The following is a 20,995-nucleotide window of genomic DNA, read 5'->3' as shown; positions in this document are numbered from 1 at the left end:
GCCTTAGCGCCTTCTTTCAGATAAAGGACAAGCAATAAGAAGAAAGAACAAAGCTACATAAAAAAACTGGCTGCCCTGCCCACGTAGGAGCAGAGGTGCCTGCAGAGAGAGGCATCTCTTTTTAAGCTCAGCAGCCAGAGCAGAAGAGTTCGGCAGAGTGCCCTGCTGCTCGTATGATCAAAGGCTGAGAATTCATCAGTCCTCTTTCCTCCCGGGCCTCTCCCTAGAATACCCCTGAGCAGCACGAGCGCTTCCCTCAAGCTGGCACGACATGGAGGATGGCACGACTCATCTACAAGGGATAAAAGCAAAAGCCCTGTTTCCAGAAAAAAAAAATGCTGAAAGTTTCTTTGGTTTCTTTAACCAGGGAGAGGAAAGAACATATAATGAGAATTTTAAATAACATGCATGTATTCAAAATAGAAAGGAAATAATGAATTCATTTAGTCACACTGAAATGTGAATATAAATTCACTTCTACTTCATGAATGAGAATTGTTTTTATTTTCTCTTAGTCTTTAAAAGGGCATCAACAATATTTCCAGCTAGCCTAAAACAGTTTCTTCTTCCATTTTTCATTGGCAAGCTAGGACTAAATTATCCTCAGAGGTCTGCTCAACCAGTGTGTTGTTCCCTGTTTGTCTTGGGAAATTTTCTGGACACATGTTATCCGTTATGCCTTTCTACCACAGCCATAGCAAGCACTCTGATGGACTTATGACCTAGAAAACACCTTTTATGAGCAAAGCTGAAAGCAACCACTTTGCCAAACTGCAGTACTTTCTTGCCAGCTCGTGCGAATGCAGCAGATCAGAGCCCAAGTCCTCCCCTTCCTATCAGCTGCTCCTTCTCCTGATCTCCAGCCAGACCTTTCCCTTCGCAGCTGGTCTTCTTCTTCCCCTTTCCAGCCACCTACTTGCTTTCTCTTCCCAGTTATTCTGGAAAGCAGTTACAGAAAGAAGATTTAAAACTTTGTTTTGATAATTGCTTTTTAATGAAAAACATAATCGCTGGAAGATTAAAAATGTAATCACTAAACAAACTGTTGGAATTTCAGTCTGTTTTGATGAAGACCGTGAATAACTTTTGTTTCTGAGGTTAAATGGAGTGATCTGTGCTGTACACGGGGACACAACTAAATTTGCCTGTGTCTGAACGCAGGGGTTAGTACCGCATCCAGACAATGCTATAAGGCCTAAGACTAAGTGCTCTCTGTTTTTTATTGTATTTATTTACACACTGGCTACTTGGCTTGCATCAGTATAGAGAATTCATTGGGTGAAAAAAAAACAAACCAAAACAAAAAACAGTATCCTGATTTTTTTTCCCCTTTTAAATTTACCCTCTTTTATTTACAACAGTGGCAAAATAACTTCAATCAAAATGAGGTTAAGATTATTTTTAACAGATGTTCACTGCTGGCCTGACCCAAAATCTATTGACGTCAATGAGAAGACTCCATGGGGCTTTGGATTGGGTTCTAATTGTTGGAAAAATTAATGTTATTGTAAACCACTGGTCAGCGCTGTCACATGCTCCCCTTCTGTGCCAATTCTATATGACCGGATAACAGACTCGCATAAATCTGTTCCAACTGTTGGCTAAGAGGCTAAAGGACATAGGGGTTTATCTTTTTAATTCTGAAACACCCCCTGCCCTCCCCCCTCCCCTCCCAAACACACTCCATGGCACTATGGTGTTTACTTGACATACTCTGCATTATGGACACTATTCGTGTAATCAAAACATTTCACAGTCAAACACTACGTGGAAATAACAGAATTATTAATGCTGACTGCATGGAGACAGCTGAACAACAGATATGTATGAAATGAGATACTTCCATTCATGTACTTTCAATACTGATTTAAAAAAAATAAATTTACACATGTTTTTTAAATTCAGTCGCAAAGGAAGGGTTGCACTTACTGTTAAGAAGACGGAAGTCTATGAACGGGTAGGAGCCGCGGCGCTCGGAGAGAACCCCTGTCTGACCTCTCACCCGTGCATCTCCTGCAAAACACAAGATCCCCAGAGACGTTAGAAGGGGCAGCTGCTTTTCTCCACTGTTTAGAGCTAGATCTATTTTCTGTTCAACGTGATGACGAGATGCTCCTCCAGTGGGAAAACTAAGGACCAAAAAAAATCATCTCCCATGACATCCCTGGGTAATTGAGTAAAGCAGTACAGCTGATCCTCTTATCGAAAAAAGGCACAAGAAAAAACGTGTTCTTCCTACTGAACAGCTTCTTGCCCTGTGAGAACACTCTCAGAGCTTCAGGAGTACGGTGGAGATTTAGTGTTTTTGTCCAAAGACCAGTTGGATTTTCAGTGTCACAGCGTCATACATGAAGGGCTCAACCTTGGACTAGGCTTACAGGCCAGCAGACCTCCAGAGCTGTGGGACTGGTCTCAAAATCATTAGATGATGAAAAAAATGATAGACCCAAAGTATGAGTTTTTTTTTTTTTCTTCTCCATTTTGTTTGTTTTTGTTTTACTTTCTGCTCTTTGAGCATTCTGGAAAACATCAGCTGCCTTCTCCTCATACACAGAAGCTGCTTTATTTAACCGAAACCTGATGTTCCCAGCATTATTCCACAAATTTAGTATGTATACTTAAGCATTATAAAGTGACAATACGATGGTAAGAATTAATATCCTTGCGGAATTCATGTTGATTAATACCTGACTTGCCATGTAGCATTGATGAAATGAATATAACTCATTTGAGAAAGCAAAATGCTACTCAGCATGTCGAAGAGGTACAAAAATCTCTTTCAAAGTAGATAGAAAGTAGCAGAAGCAGATGTCATTTTAACATTCCTATAACTTTAAATATCTTGTACAGTAATTTCCCCATTTCTTTGTGTGAAAATTCATAAGACGAACACCTTAAATATTCTTAAATAAAATTAAGCTTGGAGATTTTAGGGATTTATATTACAGTGCTGTAGTTCTTTCAATACCAATTGGTCCTCCACAGGAGCACAGACCGTCATGTTGAAAATGTACCCACGGTACTTCCAGACAGCTCACTCTGCAGGCCTCTCAGAAGTTCACAAAATTATGAATTATTAGTTATTTTGAATTGAGCTTCCTTTGGGATACAAATGCGGTATCTGACTAATATAAACAAAAATTATTGAAGAATTTGGCTGCTAGTGCTAGCTTCTACTACTTATATTTAAAAACAAGAAAACATCTTCCAGCATGAAAGAAGGATCTAGTTATATGCTATTATTTTTTCTAATGCTCACTTAAAATGTGCTTACAATTACGCATAAGGGAAGAAAGCCAAGCAGAATGATTAAATTGACTATCTGAGGTGGAGAAAAACTTCTGTGCCCTCTAGGGGTCCTTAGAGGTACAAAAGACAAGAGTGTGCACTCAAATTAAGAATACTTCAAACACAGTCACTTTAGATTAAAAATATGAATGTATTTTCTCTAATCCTTACTTTTGTTTTGCTGTTTTGTTTCTAGAGACGTGCTCCCTGCATCCAGCTGCTGCCTGCCAACCCACAGCTCTCTCGCTAGCTGAGGAACCAGCCCCAAACTCTCCAAGCTGCTGTTGACCCCACTTACCCCTTCTGATGGCAGGAGGTGCAAACCTCTGCCTGCTCTTCAGCTGTTCAAAGGTATGATAACAGCAGGGGCCTACCTTCATCAGCAGTTTCAAATCATGTGTAACTGTGGTAACAGAGGCATATAAACCTATTCCCGAGTCTTAAAGGACAGAAGGGTGGAGCAAATGGAGTTTGTAAAATGCTGAAGCGAGATCCATCAGCACTCGTGAATCAGAGCTCCCAAGCCAGCACCCTTATCTAAAAGCACTGCTCACTACCACAGGTAGACCCATCAGATTGGCTGATTCACGCAGAAAAAGTAAGAATAGCAAGCATATGGTGCACATTATATAAACAAAAAAAAAACAAAACAAAAAAAAAAACAGACAGGCCTGAGCCTGTCACTAATACAAGAATCAGCAAATTAAGAACGGGTGTAAATTCAGAGCATGCCTTGATTGAGGCTTTTGTTTTTCTGTATGCACCAATGAATTAACAGGAAACTGCAAATAACCCCCTGCATTAACAGACTGATAAACATGTCACTCCTGACTAAATCAACAAATACTTTGAAAGAAAAAAGAGAAATTCAAACTCCAAAAATCTGAAAAAAAAACCCCACAGAAAAAAAACCATCAACCATACAATACTGTAAACCCAGAAAGAATGATTTTCTCTCTGGACGTGAAAGAGAGAGAGAGAGAATAACAAAATCATACATGGTTATGTATGGGAAATCTGCCTAACTCTCATCTTAACAGTATGATTCCAAATTTTGATGAGGAGAATGTTAAAGGTAGGGAGACAACTGGAATGCAGAAGAAAACACAGTGTGGGCTTGCCAAAGGTAGACCATGTAAGATAAAATCTGATATTGAATTACCTCAAATAAAATAGCTAACTGTTAGGCAAGAAAGAAAAACAACAACACTATAGTGTATTTCAGCCATATGGACTTCATCAAACACGAGAGAAGGCAAGAGATAAGTACAAAAAGTGTAAGTTGGAAAAAGACTAAAGGCAAGAAGATAACAAGGTGCACTGAAAGGAAACTTCTGCTTGGGAACAATTACTACATGGTCTTTAAATGATTCATACTGGTAAAAGTCTTAAATGTTATTAATGATCCTGGTATAGAAGCAGGAGAGAACTAACGAAAATTTTTTGAAAGATGACCTGAAATAGTTAAGGACTGTGCATGATGACCAATCAACTTGCTATCAGACCCATGCTCTTCAAACTAAGAAAATGGCAATGAGTTTTAACCAGCAAACTTGAGGTCCTGAAGTCATGGAAAATTACTTATGTTTCCTATCAACTATTTTTGTCCTTTTACATTTTTTAGACAATAGAAGTCTGGGTTGTGTCTAGCATTACAGGAATCTATAAGCAGAATAAATCTGTATCCCCACTGGCATAGTCAAAGCCACTAAAACCCTTATATTCCAGGATCATTAACTTTACCCTCAGGAAAGGCAAGTTTCTGATGAGTCAAAGATGTTATCAAGTAGCTCTACCTCATCAATCTGTTATTTCAAAATACTTCGCCAGGTGCCACCTAGTCTCTTTCTACATCATTAGAGAAAGATTAGTTAGGAAGTGGTGGTGGGCTAAATCAACCACACCTGCCTTCCTCTATTTTGTCTTGGCGCACTGATTTGGAAAACTTTTATATTCTTCTCTATTACTTTTAATTACACGTAAGTACACTCAGCAGAGATACTAAAAGTAGGGATTGCACCAGATGTATACCACACCACATGGTTTTTAGTTTCTGAGAGGCAAGGGCTGTTAGCGGCAACACACCAGACTCTTGCTTTTTGACAGATGACCTTTGAGGGGAACTTTCATCAGGTCACCAGACCTTTACACATCTTTGCTCTCCACCTTAAAATCAAGCTAAGCAATTGTTCTGACAATTTATACAATTAGCAGCTTTAGATAAATAATCCTTTTTGGAGCAAAAGGAAGGATTCTGTGGAAACAAGGCAGGAAATTTAGACAGCTCATTGTGTTCCCAAGTGAAACAAACAGGGTGAAGGGAAACGGCAAGGGTACAGGTCCACTCTGGCTCCTCTGGGCTGAAGTTGTGTGGCTGGAACATTTACAGTCACAAACACAAAGAGCTGTGCCCTTGCTGCAGCCAAGCCACCACGAGAGCTTCCAGCGGAGACATCTCCCGGTGGCTGCAGCACACTTCGGTTTTACTTTGTCCTCATTAAAACAAACAGATAAGAAAACAAAGCAAACAAACCAAAGAAAGCTACGTTAGGTAACAGGAGCCTGTGTGGCACATTAGGTAACTGATGGCACGTGACTGACACACATGGCAGCCTGCAGTCATGGGAAAATCAGATGTGGGGCAAGAGCCACAGGGCTACAGCACCAATAGGGCAGCGTGGCTTCAAGATGGGCAAAAGGGTTAAAAGAAGAAGGAGGCAGCTCTGAGCCGCCTCGTACATCTGGAGAAAAGAGCCATCTGCACCGAGGAAAACAACTTCTCCAAGGCTTGCCTGAAATGACGTGGGATTCAATTTCACTGAGCAAGCACAACAAATTAAGAGAGAAAACAGGGCTATAGCTGGGACAAAACAACTAAGCAGCTTCATGCAGCAGCAGAAGTCGGGACGAGCCATCTAATTATTGATTTTATTTAGTATACAGCTCCATGTGGTAAGTCAGAATACCACAGAAAATTCACAGGAGGTTACAAGTATTTATTCTAGTCAGACTTTTCTACAATTTTCATCCAAACATTTCTTAAGCTGACTGTTTTAGGACACATCCTGCAGTTGCTGAGTGCTCTCCATGGAAAACAGAGGGGCAGTAATAAGGCCTCTAGTGGACTCCACAGAGTCCCTGGCTCTTTCACTGTTTCAGTTATGAAAAGGCTTGGGATTTCTCAGATGGAGGAAGATGAGCTGGTGATGTTTTAAACATCATTCTGGTTTGGGTGGAAACTTTTCTAAAAGAGGAAAGTGTTGCTGCGTAAAAAGTAGGCAAGCTCCAAATAAAAGTTAGATTAAGAACAAGTAGCAGAATTGCTGAATTATTTTTAATTTGAAGATGTTTATTGCTTGTTTATGGTGATTTGTACTTTTACTTGTTTGGATTATTTTCCTTCAGTTCTCCTAGTGTTGTAAGGATTATAATTGTAAATTCCTGTCTGCAGAAAGCGCTTTTTGCTGATTTCCTCATGTGCATAAGATTTAAAGTGAACAAGAACATTTCCTCTGAGCAGACACAATGACTGACATTAGACCTTACGGAGAGAGGCTAACTCTCCTTTCCAGCAGGAGAAACTGGGGGAGCCACCTCACTCCACCCACTTGCATGCACTAAAATTTTAAGCACCTGAATGTTCCCAACCATGAAGTTTTCTGCACCACACAATGCATGGTTCTAGCATTTCTGGTAACCGTCCGAAATACTTCTCAAGTAGTGTTTTTGCTCAATGCATTCTGCAGCTTTGTTTCAGAAAGTTTTACAAAGGAAGACGACTGTTGATAGTCCCTTTTTACCAAAAGGGGATAAAATGGTGGAGTAGAACCTGACCCAGAAAATCACTTAATTCCCCTTGCAGTGGTCTACCTCATGAACGCACAAGCTTCAGAGGCTGATAAGTAAATAAACGAACAGACTAATACTTGCACCAGTACTGTGGCTTTCTTAAAGCTTCAATTAAAGTTTGAAAAGTTTTGCCTGTTTCCTTTTACAAAGGAGAAACTTAAACTTGAGATCTGTGAAAACAGGCATTCTCTGTGGAGATTTCAATTTCAAGGAAAAAGTCAGTTAGATAACAAATATTTTGGGCTACTATTATTATTATTTTTTAACCTGTCAGTTACTTGAGTTTCAGCTATTCAAAACTCCATCTCCAGACCAGCAACAGTTGTAGATGAAACGTTTTACTCATCCTCTGTTTTCTTACAAAACTCTATTCGGAGTGAATTGTGGCTCTTATGTCAAGCATAAACAACTTGCACTGCCTGACTGCACCAGGTAGCCGTAACTTCTGCCCTCCTTTACTGACCAGAATCTGTACACCTGCTGTATTTTATTTTCTTAATGCTATCGGCACTGTTTGTGCCAGTCTGGACACAAGCTGGAACAGAAGCCGACAATCTGCTTGTAGAACCCTCCTCAGTACTAAAAGTGTCCTGGTGAGATCACTTATGCACTGATGCGTCATCTATATATATAGCCAGAGGAAGACACTCGGGTCCACATGAATGCCTTTAACGGCTTGTCCAGTCTGGCAAATGGATATATAGAGTAAATGTAACTAAAGTATTTCACAGACACCCCTGAAATCCTTCCTTAAACTGTATCAGTAACTCGGGAGAAAAGATTTTGAACTGAAATATCTTGAGGGAAAATTATTACAGCACGCAGCCTTTGAACTGTCATCCAAGGGGATGAAGAAGCTGCCATAGAGAACCAGGTAACAGCAGTCATCAGAAACTCAGATACCTGAGCAGCACCCATACTGTCCTCTTCCCATACCTGTTGGTTCTTGCTTGAGCAAACCCAGAGCTCGCAGAAATAAGTAGCTACATACAACTGAAACAATAGTGAGAGATGATTACAACAGACAATCCTACATGTTCTAAAGAAGGTAACTTTCCAAAATGTCAATATGTTATATTGCATTGGAAATGCTTACAATTGTTTCTGAGCTTGATAATGCACTATGAATTATTGCCTTAAGGTCAGATGTATTTCATGTAACCTTAGGTGTAAGTCAGTGAAGAGGAATAGGTGCCTCCGCCCAGTGACTAATGCTTAAGAGACTGATTGCGTTTAAAGCTGCATGTTTTTGATTTTTACTGCAGACTGAGTCTAAGACACCTCTGCTCCTAAATTTGGTGCCACAGTTATAAGCACAGCACGATGAGGGAAGAATCCAAGACTTCGTCTGTGAAGATTGTGTTCAGGCAGCTGAAGCCACACCAAGCCTCCTATCTGTGAGAAGGCTTTGAACTGTGATTAGCCCTGTGACTGTTAAGACTTATTTTGTAATAAATGCAATAGACACACACACCTTCGGTTCCCACCAATGTGTGAAGGCACACCCTCAAATAAATACGGTGTAATCTCATCTGTGCCATATTATCCCACAGCTCAGTTAAAGAAAAATAGCAGTTGTTAAGCAACAGTAATTGGACTACTGAAATAACTAGCTCCTTGATACTACAGTGTGATACTTACTTAACTCTCAGTATTTTCTAGCCCCACATACAGAAATTTATATATAAAAAGTTTACATGAAGTGCTGAACCACAGAATACAAAGACGGAAAAGGAGAATAAGAACATGGGTAAATTACACAGACTGCTTATTCACAAGCAAACTTTTTGTTTTGGAGAAATGCAGAATTGAGACATTGGAGTTTGCCAGCAGGAATTTTGCAAAATTTAGCCAATGGCTTTTGTATACAAAAGGAAAGACAGACTCTAGTACCTGGCAGCAAAGAACAGAGTTAAAGACCTAAAAGCAGGAGGCAGGTCCTGTAAAAAACAAAACAAAACAAAACAAAAAAATGCAGCCAGAAAGCACAGAGACTTGTGTAATTATCATGTTATCAATGCAGAAGGCAGAAATCATCTATCTCCACCTCTGTTCCTGAAGGAGACGGCACAGACAACCATTGTAAACATTTTGCTTCTCCTATATTGTAAACATCTAGCATTTGCTATGTAGAGGCTGAACATACTACTGAAAGCTGAAAATGAAAGCCTGGGAGAACAAGAAGCTAGGAGGAGATGTGATTCTGCTTTTTTGAGTGATCCTTTTATAATTTCCATTCTCGCCTGAAGCTTATAGCACTCACAAGCAGCAGCCTTTCACTGATGGCATCTTGAGAGTCTCACTGCTGCTGTGATCCAGAATAGCAGCAGCACTCAGAGTAGTACAAGAGGTCCCAGAGCACTCTGCTGGATCAGGAAACCAGACTTGCAGTGGACAGGCTCCTTTTCATAATCTGAATGTTATCATTTCTAGCACTAGTGCTAAGAACGATCTGCCCGTATTTTGAAGTTTTTATATTGCATTATTATTAGCCTGTTAGTGTCTTCTGTCCCCAGACATTGATTACTGACTTTCCAGGGAAAGATGATATTAATATAGCTAGGGCACTGAACTATCTAGATAATTCTTGCCTTCCTACATTGTTAGATAGCTTGCAAATTACTCTGTGCTGCAGGATGGAAGCTATGTAAGCAGACTCAGGTACTCGTATCGCTACCATTACTGCTGCACTAGAGCCCTTCTGGGAAGTGGCAAGACATACTGGTGTTCTCACACATGACATTAAATCCAAAATAACACCTTAAAAACTAAAGGATACGTTCTGAAATGTTAAGAGCTGTAATAAAGGTAATAACATCAGCTACAGCATGATCTTAGCAACAGGTAGGCTGCATTGCCATGGCAACTTTGAAGATAATATCTTACTGTCATGTTACTTTTATCTCTCTCCCAAATAAAATATAGCATAAACATATCATTAATTGTTTAAATTGTACTTCTTGTAGTCTTCTGCCAGACTCCCAACTACTAAAATAAACATGCATTTAATAACAAACTTCTAAGACCTGTATACTTCCAATACTATATATGCAAATTTGCCAAAATAGGTTAAGTAGTTTAATATAATGACTTTGATTCTGTGTAAAAGAAAAATCACAAGGAATTTGTGTTTTGTCTAACACCAATGCTAAAAACAGGTCTAGAGTTCTGATCTATAGGTGAAGTGCATTAGGTCAAGATACTTGTATTGCCAGTGCCCAAAAGATAGAGTTTTCTTCACTCACAGTTACACCCAAACCCTAAGCCATCCAAACTATAAATCATTTCCTTACCAGAAATAATATTCTAGAGATGGCTACTTTTTCAGAAACCCCTTTGCATGTGGGGTCTCTCTCTCTATTATACGGATTTCTGATTTGAGTATTATCAATGTTTTAAATGATTCCACTGTAAGAACACAACGGGACTCCCTGAATCCACCAATGCAGGTTTTACAGTGGAAAAATAGTTTCTTTTTTTTCTGCAGAAAGTTGAGGTAATCATATGTTCCACTAAGTTTGCTTTACTGGTCTTCATTCTCATTGCTTACCTATCTATAATATTTATTAAATGATTTTTTTAATGTGCATTGTTAATGGAATCTTTTTCATTCTACAAGCTCCTCATGAAGAATTGTTTGCAAATACATGCATTTTATGGGTTGGTTGCATTGATGGGTTATCTGAGCCACAAGGCATCGTTCTCATTTGCTGTTCAGGCACTATTAGGTAGACAAGCAGAAACCATTTGATGCTACAATCCACATGTATCTAACATAGTCAATGATTAAAATTTGATATATTTGATATACTTAAATAAAATAATAATTGATAAAATGACATTAATAATTCATTAATAGAAGAATTATGATAATGCCAAAACTGAATAGAACAAGTGGAGCTTGCTTTTGGGAAACGTTCAATAATCTGAGATTAACATTTTTATTTGTGAAAGAAAAAGAGGGGACACTCCTGAACTTTAAACACAGGACGACAATTATAAGCCCTCAGCTCATTTCCTGTTTTCCTATGGAACAAATAATGTCCTTTCCATGCCTTGCTTTTCCGCTTCTGTGTTTTTGTTTGTCCTGTGTAGACACTGAGCTGTCCGATGCAGGGCAACAGTGGTCCAGCAATATCGTGTATCTGTAGTCCAGGTCATGGTTTCTACATCACCATTACACAAACACTAATTATCTTTGCTTTTCATACTAGCAACAGTTAAGTTATACAACATCCAAAGAAAATGAACGCAGAAGTTTTTGCTCATACCATCAAAAAAAAAATCATATTCAACTCTGAGAGGACATCCAAGAAAATTCCTCCCTTTTCCATGGCTTTGCCCACAAGATTTCTATACTTTCTCTCTCCAATAAAACTACAACAGATATATATTCAAAACTGTAAGTAGTAATGCAGTAATTACAATTGCAACAACACATTGCCTACTCCTGTAATACTTAACATCATCCAAATCTGAAAGTCTCTTAATAGTTTTTACACAACGGCAGCCTTGCCTGTGGAAGAGTTGAGTACGAATTTAGGATTTACTCCCTTTTCATGTTGTACTAGAATTGCTTGGCTGCCAATTCACTGCACACAAGAGGAGATTCACTCTCTATTGATTCAGCCAGTCTCCCTGTATCTTTCTGTCTCAAGATCATATGATGCTTGCACAACACTTTAAGGTACATCAGTACAAAGTCAACTTTATAGAGATAAGCAAGTGAGACACACTAAAGTAAATGTCTCAGTCTTGTGCACTAACCACAGGATCATCCTAACTCATCAGTTGCAACACGTTCTTCATCTCCTCTTTTCCACCCCCCTTCTGCACTGTACGTAAATATATATATTCCAATATCCGGCATGACTTGTCTTCTTCCTCCCCTTCTCTTTGACTCAGTGGTAATTCAGCCTCCCCACAACTTACTATTTTCTCCTGAGGCTGGAGCACGGTATGTTCATACCAGGAAGTCCATCAGCATTGGCCACTACTTAGCCCTGCTGTTGGGGCTGCCCCAGGAGTCTCCATGGCTGGGAGACAGCAGTGAACAGGGAAGGTGGGGAAGGAAGTGCTGCGTGTTGTCTTGGCAGCACAAGAAGGTGCCCGTAATGTCTTGCAGGAGAAAACTTTGCTCACTGCCTGAAGCTTTGCTTTGAATGAGAGTTGTACCCTACACCTGAGACTGCAGCAACAAATGTTTGAGATTAATAGTTTGAGGTCTTTTATTTGACTTTTGTTTGTCCATCATCATTTACAGTTATTATTATTATTTTTTTTTGGTATTCAAAACCATTATCTGTGGCCAACAGCTGCAAACCTTCTTTCATTTTGTTTTGAATCTGATTTAGTTTCTCTGTGGACCATACTCCATAACTCACTGAATTATTGAACAATAAGGCAAGAGAACTTTGTCCAAAATAAGCACAGGTACCCTGTATCATTTGCTTATTCCAGACAAGTATTTCCTGAACTAGCCCACATTTTATCATGTAATATTTCTTCATCAGAAAATATTATTTTGGTAAAAAAGCCTTTTTCTATAATAATGTTTTTCTATTAGAAAACAATAAAAATGACATGTAGATAATACGAATATTTGGAGTGGAACCCTTTTCATTTTGATGCTAGACACAGGAATAAAGCTGCATAAAGTGGAAGCAGATCTTGGCTGTTCTACAGCTTGGAAAACACCTCTCTCTTCCTGTTTTTACACTGTATTTTTTTAAACTACATGTATACCTTGTTTATTATCAATTAGATCTTGAAAACAAAAACAAAAAAACACCAGAATCCTAGCCTGGCTAGAATTTAGTGAATATGCTACCTCTTGCAAACATTTCCATTTCTAACATGGATAACCTTGAAGTTATCTACTAAGAAAGGGAAAGTTCAGGTTGGTTACCACAAGCTGTTTCTAACACTCTCTATTAATGAAATTAGATTGATTCTGCCTCAGACTTTTTTTTTTTTTTTTTTGGCTAGGAGAAACTAAAACTAATGCTTTCACTGTTTTGTTCTTCTGCGTATTGCAGTCCAAACTGAAGGACCGAGTATGTATGTCTATATATAAACCTATATGTACCAATATAAGCCTCCCTATAAACATGAATATGAGGGAATGCATTTAGAGCCATATTAATTTATAAAAATAAACAATATTATGATGTTATTAATACGATGATAATATTAATTTTAATATAAAAATAGTATTTTTCATTTATTGAAACCTGCATTTTCAGTAAATAAAAATCAATGCCTATTTTAACAAACACTTTGATTAAGTTTTTCAAAATTTAAAAAGAAAAAAAAAATTAGAAGGCCATTTTTCAACAATACTACCAAGCCATTAAAGATATTCAGACATTATGAATACTGAACTATTCTGTAGCTTGGGGAACTTAATAAAAACTTTCTGTGGTCAGGTTATTTCATGGAAGCCCCTTCTGGTGTTTCTCACAGCCTCCTCTGAGGCAGCTTGTATTTATCAAAGTTGGAAAACGACCACTAGGCTTCAACAGATTGCTGATGTGGACCATCTACTGTGAATGCTACATACAGATGCATCCAACATCTAAAAAATTAGAAAAGCTTCTGGTGTGGGCACAAGAGAAAGCTCTGGATCAGTCTCAGGTTACTCTAACACTAGCCTACTCTGTGTGTCCCCTTCACTCTTATGGTTCAGTTGCATTAAATATTTACTATCCAAAGTAAAACTAAATAGCGGTTTACCTTCTTTATTCATCACACATTCCTAAGAGAGGTAAGCATGAGTTGGCTCAAAGAAAAACAATCAGTTACATGTTTCTGTAATTAGAAAGCTGTTGACCATCAAATCTAATTAGGTGCTTGCACAGGCTCATATTTCTGCAGACCCTTGTTTCCCTTGTTCTGGTGCACAGTTCTTTCTAGCTCAGCTCCTTATTCCAGAAACTGCAAAAACTTAATATCCGAAAGGAAGAGCAACCACCAACATATGCAGAGAGGATTCAACATAGCTCAGTGTAACCAGAGCCCCTTTCAGTGATCCTTTACACCACCATCTTCTTCCCTCATCCCATAATTATGTACACCTAATTTAGACTTGGGTTTGACATTGAAGTAATGAATAGCAGTGTCATGTTACAGCCCTGCACCAAACACCAGCCTTCGGGAGGGAAGGCCAGGCGTCCTAGAGGGAAGGACAACCTGCCTTGCCCTAACAATTTTACATTAGAAATGCCAGGTCATCTTGCTGGCAGCCTGTGCTGCAACACTTTCCACAACCAGGGCTGAAAACAGAAGCTGAGGCTTTTGTCTCATGTTTTAACACGTTCTTTGGGAATTCAAATAATTGCTAAAGTCCTTCAGAAAGAGGAGGAAACTGCAATCTAAAACTTTGAATACAACAGACAGACTTTTTTTGGGTGGAGGCAAAAAACACTGGGATATTTTTATAAATCCAAAAGGAACAATAAACTGTACAGACAATAACTTAATTTTGTCTCAAAATTTACCTTTAAATTACCATTTAGCTACCCAAGAGTTCAGAGATTCATTGAGCTGATCCCTTCCACAGCAATCCAAATCCGCAGGCTCCTCCTCACATAGTATTTTAAAGGAGAAAGAGCAAGACAGTGATTCAGTATTTGCTCTTCACAAACCTCTGTAAATTCCAAGAGAGAATAACTCTGGCGAAGACTTTTTTGGCATGTGTGTGTGAAGGCATATAAGAAGTATTTCTTGACTCTTCATACGCTTGTGCAATTCATACTAAGCAGAGATTTTATCTTTTTTTATTATTATTCTGGGAATTGCAAGACATAACACAGAAAAAGCAGTAAGATTGTCTTTTTCTTCAAAACAGATCTGCTTGAATAAACACTGAGTATGTCTTAAACTAACATCCAGAAAACATTGTGCTTTTCCTAGACTCTACCTTAATAGTATATTCAGTAGCTAACAATTACCAAAGAAAATTCAGGAACTGAATGAAAGAAAATCTTGATTGTTGAGACTCTACTTTCAACTGATATATAATGCAAAGGTTCTGCAAATTAGATTTAGAATTAAGAAATTAGATTTAGAAAAGCAATTCAGAAACTCTTTGCTAGAAACCCCACAAGAGCCTTCTCTCCCCAGGTGTTTGGCTAGGTCTCACCAAACCTGTGAAACACTGACCTAAACACTTAAGAATTTCAAAAAAGTCAAATTCTAATGTGGTTCCACGCTGACAGGAAAGTCCACGATGACTGGTATGAATCAGCTCATTATTATCACATTAGTGAAGAACGCCAGAAAATTCTGCCCATCGTTGTAAAACTGACTAACATTTTGTACCAGGTTATAATACAAGATGTATATTGCTATACTCTGTTAGTCCCCACACAAGCGTAGCAAGGTAATGTACACTGTATTCATGGATATTCAAACACAGATCCTGTATCAACTACATGAAGAAAAATGTTGACTAGAATTCTGCCAACAGGCAGGAGTGTGCCTAAAATCCTGACAAAACATGTATATTCCAGTTCACCTTAAACTAAGCTTCCTTTTTTATCCATCCCCAAAGCCTCACGCCTGAGTAATTCTCTCTTCAGAAAATAACAGGAACCATCACAACATAAAGGGATTGTTATAGAAAAAAATAAATCCCTTCTTCCAGCACCTTGCCATTTGTATGACAAGTACACACCAGCAGTGAGCTCATGGTTCAGGTTTGTTGTTTCGGCATGAGATGTTTCTATTCTCTGTTTTTTTTTTTGTTTGTTTGTTTTTTTGTTTTTTTAAATAGAGCTCAGCAAATGTTTTTTATCTACAGCTCAGATATCAGGTACTGGTGCAGAATTAAGGCATTCAGTCCTCGTGTTGGCTCTTGTGGTTGCTCTGAGAAGAGCTGTCAGCCCATCAACAGGTGCCTCAGCAGCCCTGGAAGCAGCTGGCTGCTGGGCAGAGACCTCTTGCACGAGGGCCAGTGGAAGTGCCTACAAGTGGTTACTCCCCACAAGGGAGTTGAACAGGCTGTTCTGTTTTTTCACCTGGAAAGATACATCTCAGTTTCCTGAACCAACTTTCCATTTGTACATAAAAGGGGAAAAAGTTTTCAACCTCTTTGGCAAGTGGAAAGGGGTTCTGGATGCGACCCAGGTCCTCCTGTATCTTGATCTGCTCTGTGACCACATTTTCCTACCTCAGAAACTGACATCATCACTGGGGCCCCTGACGATGCAGACATGTTGCTCTAGAGTTGGAGGAACAAGAAGGAAGGGACAGGTTGCCCCAGGCCTTCCACTGAAGGATCGGCACAGCCAGTGCTCCACCAGGCCCCTGGGCAGGGACAGCAGTCATCGCTCCCGATTCTTCCCTTTTGTCAGAAACTGACTGAGTGGCTGCACCTGCATTCAGATGCTGTGGAGTCTGAGGAATCACAGGGGTCAGTGAAAGGAGAAATACAAATTGTTGGGAGAGGAAAAAGCCTCAGGCAAACAGTATCCTATCATAATTATAAAGGCATGGTATTCTCTTTGCATGTTACTGAGGAGTGTTGACTTCGGATCAGAAACAAAGCTGGAAATTACAACCTGAATTTTTTTTTTATATTCAAGACCTTGATTCAGCAGTCACAAGACTCTGCTCCTCAAAGCCAGCATTGACACCATGCACTCTTAGGGCAGTCAAGTCAGGCTGCAAGGGCAATTCAGCAGTGACCAATACACTTTTCAACAAAATACACTTTCCAACAAAATACAGCCAAAATTAATTTCTTTATTATTTTTTTTCCAGTCAGGTAAAAACCTGGAGTTGAACAGACAGAAATTTCAAGAAATTGAGGTTAATATTAGCTGTATAGAATACAAAATATTTAACTGCTAGTAAGAAGTAAGCCTTGTATCCATCATCAATATATTAACACATACAAAGGAAAATACTACATCATACAATGATATCTGCTGGAATTCAGAAGATTCTGGCTATGGAATGATTATCCTTCAGATATTCAGGTAAATAAAAAACAGTTCCCCTTTCTTTGCTTTCTCTCCTTTTTTTTTTTTTTTGATTGGTCTAATCTGATGAGATACGTGATGGAAAAACTGAACTATGTTTCAAAAAATCACAGGTTTGGTAGCGTAGGAAATTACTGCTTTGGGCAATAGTTGTCTAGCAGTTGTGAAAGGTAGGATATCAGATTTTCTGTCTCTAAGTTTCTCAGAGAAAAGTATAGGTAGCTAAACTAGAATATAACAGGAACTGTTATCCTACTACACAACTACTAGGTATTAGAAAAAGAAGTTCCATTCCCAACAACAGTGTCTTTGCTCTGTACCATCATCAGAAAATGTGCATGACTGCAAAGAGAAGTAGTAATGATAGAGTACAAATATTTTCTTTGGAGTACATTTAGGATGGGGCTGAGGGAGGAGGGAGACAAAGGGCAACTATTCTACATCTTTTCTCACTATTCAGTTCTTTCCTTTTTAAAAAAATTATTTATTTTCTTCAAGATTTTATTTGCTTTTGCTAAGTCTATATTTTCTGTTGAAATCAAACAGATTTTAGCTCTCTTGCAATCGTATGTCATCTACTCAGCAGTGGTGCATGTAGTGTTATGAGAACTTTTTATAAATATTAACATTACATACAGTAAAAATAAACATACTGGGAAAAAAAATTACAACAACAACAAAAAAAACCCTGCTCCATAGGCTATCTTCGAATATCTTGAGGAGATTTCATATCCTAGTCCTTGCAGGGCAATATTTCTTGACCAAAACAAGCTTACACATTTGATAGATTCTGGAAAGAAATTTTTAACACTCTTAACTCTTTAATCTTAACAAAAGTAATAAATAGGACAGGTGGTAGGAATATATTCATTTTACTGAAAATTATTCTGCACATCCAAGAAAGCATCATCTCTACCTATTCTTCATAGGGTTTTATTATTTTATACAATACAATAAACTTTTAATAAGACCTTGCATTATTTTTTTTGTCAGATTTGTATGAATTCTTACCCTACTAGATGAATTTGAGGGGTTTTCCCCTTCCACTATAATTTTTTTCAATACAGCAGCCACTTAACATTTCAGATTTATCATAATTATTTTTATACCCAAAGACTGCCAAGGGTATGTGTTTGCTATTCTACTGCTTTTAAGAGGGAAAGTGGGTTTGTATAAACAGCCCTACATCATTTGCCTGGCAAGCTATCCACTCCATCTGTGAGCGGCCCTTTAGTCTGGAAGCTCCTGCCTAATTGCTGCAGACAGATGTTCCCCTGCTGTAGCTGTAGACACTACGGAGGCTCCTGCCATGTTAATTAACAGCTGAAAGATGTTCCATCCCCTAATTCAAAAACATAATAACCCTTATACACAGCAGAAACATGAGCATGCAACTTACCTACAAAGGCACTTTCCTAAAAGCAGTGTTCCTCTACATCCACTCTATCTGCTCAGTGGCATTTTCTCTGTCAAGAGACCACCAGATATTTTACTATTATCAGAGAACTAACTTATTATTCTGCACTGTATAGCTCATAGTGGAGCTTTTCTGTTATGACATGAAATTCATCCCCTGCCATGAATCCATACTATGCTGGGTATACAGACATACATGTTACGTTACCAGTCTGTCAATATGGGGGAGTGAGAACTGTCAATTCACTGGAATGAAATACATATGACAAGCAGTCTCTTCTTTTCTTTAACGGCATCACAAATATCTTTACTTTCTTTCAGGAGGAAGGAGCTTCTCCTCGTAAGGAGCATTGATTAAACAAGCCTTGTAATGAGTTTGCTAACTTTTGTGTTTGCTGCTTTGTGTAGCTATCATTTTGATCTATGAAGGGCTAGACTTGTAACCTGCCTACTGCCTCTCTCCCCCAGCACAGACTGCTGCGTAGATATCTCCCCCCAGCATCTGGGGACTGTGCACAACAGCAGTCCTCGTGTTCTCAGATGTCTCTTTCAGACCACTCTGTAAATGCATGTCTTATAATGGCATGATTATACATCTGTCTTTGCTCCATATAAAATACACTTTGGACAAGACTTCATCCCTTTAACACTTACTGAAAGAAGTTTTATCGGCTGACCTTTTCACCATAATTTCCTAAGCCTCTACACTTTTATCCTCTTCATCTTGAGGACACAAATACATCCCTCTCACAAACACAAACCCTGGCTAATGCTTTTATAACCTGCTGAATATCACCAACTGTCGTAGGAAGCTCACTGATGAAAGCTACTATTTCTCTGACGTACGAGGCAATCATCACCCTCATTACTTTTCCAGTCTCTTTAGTAAGGCCTCATCTTCTTTCCTCTCTGTTTTAGCCTTTAAATGCAAGGAAGGTCCAGTCAGCTCCCACCTTTGTTAACCATTCAGCTGTACTTCCCACCTGTTTGGGTGCCTCTCCTCTTTCCTTTTTTTCCTCTTTCCCCAACATGTGCAAATTCATCCCAGCTTGTTGACAGTGGGATGTTTAACCTCTCCTCACCCAAGCAGTGGTCTCTTTTTAATATAGTTTTGGGCAGCTACACTCGGAGACCAGTGATGCACTGTAGTTGCCACAGACTGTTACCAGGGCACAGAGGAGGAGAGATCAGTTGTTCAGAGCTGTATTTTAGCCTTTCTCCATCTCATGCTTCATAATACACAATTCCCTTTATTGTTGTCTTTACAATCCAATTTCCAACTACTTTTTCTTCTACTTATTATTTCAACTATTACTACCTCTCCAATCCAGCGTAGCACCGTGTCTGCTATTCTTCCTCCCAGAATCTTTATACTTTCAAAAGTTAAAAAGAACAGCTTGTAATTCAGTATTCCTCTTTTGTCCTCATCACATCCTGTATGACAGACCTGTTCCTTTAAAACAAACAATAATCTTAATCAGGCTATTTATGTTTGTTTTGTTCAGCCTACTTTTTGCCAAAGTTGTCTGGGACACTGCCTGAAACACTCATGTCTTCCCACGCAAGTTGGAAGACTCTAGCTCTCTTGAATTTTCTTGAATTCAAGAACAGGTTGCCCGCTGAGGCTGTACCATCTCCATCCTTGGAGGTGTCTAAGACCTGACTGGGCAAAGCCCTGAGTGACCTGGTCTGAGCTCAAAGGTGAACCTGCTCTGAGCAGCAGGTTGGACTGCAGATATCTGAAGGGCCCTTCCACCTGTATGGTTCTGGGGATTTTAACTCAAAGTCACGACATCGTTAGCAGTTGGACTTGATGATCTTAGAGGTCTTTTCCAGCCTAAATGATTCTATGATTCTGGGCTTGTTTGAGAGTAGAGGATGGCAAACTTGCAGGCAGCTCCGGGTGATTCATTACCACTAGAGCTGTTCCTCCAGGAAAGGAGAAGACATCTTGTTCCAAAAGTTTAGCAGGATCTCCCCTCTCCTCTGTGGGAGAACTCTATCATGTTCCTTCATGGATGTGTACGTCCCCCATTTTCTTTGACAATTCTGCTCCTAAAGGAGGGGTTTCTCCTAATTCTCCAGGTCTCTGACCCTACTAATCATTCTTTCTACATCAGCTTTAATCCCATCAAATCTCATTTCCACTGAAGATTTTGAGAGTTCATTTCTGAGACTAACCAGTGAAGCCCACCTCTTGTAGCAATGTCAATTTATTTTTCTTCTTTGCTTTGGCAGAAAATAGAACAACATCTTGAACTCTACAAACCTCATCTGCTGTAAGTTAGTTCTCACTCTGATTTTTTTTTTCAGGGAAACTGCTTTCAAAGCCTCCTCTGAAGTCAATTCTCCCACCCCCCCATTCAGCACAGGCAGGTCTGCAGGCTGCAGACAGCCAGGGTGTAGCACTCTGTACCATCTAACCCATTTTTTTCTCCATCACAAAAAATCAATGC

General features: G+C 39.1%; 1 protein-coding gene across 5 annotated transcripts in view; it reads right to left on the bottom strand.

Moving 5' to 3' along the window:
- The window catches only part of PDE7B (phosphodiesterase 7B), a 181,084-nt gene that overhangs the window by 37,252 nt on the left and 122,837 nt on the right, over positions 1–20,995 (bottom strand). For 4 of the 5 annotated variants that reach the window (XM_040550492.1, XM_040550491.1, XM_040550493.1 and 1 more), the window contains one exon: positions 1,930–2,013. In XM_040550492.1, the coding sequence (XP_040406426.1) occupies positions 1,930–2,013 (84 nt within the window). Of the gene's footprint in view, positions 1–1,929; positions 2,014–3,586; positions 3,684–20,995 lie in introns of those variants that run through there. The other variant, XM_040550494.1, reaches the window with a different exon arrangement.

Source organism: Cygnus olor, chromosome 3 (genome assembly GCF_009769625.2).
Source record: "Cygnus olor isolate bCygOlo1 chromosome 3, bCygOlo1.pri.v2, whole genome shotgun sequence".
NCBI lineage: Eukaryota > Metazoa > Chordata > Aves > Anseriformes > Anatidae > Cygnus > Cygnus olor.
This window is presented reverse-complemented; position numbering and strand designations above follow the sequence as displayed.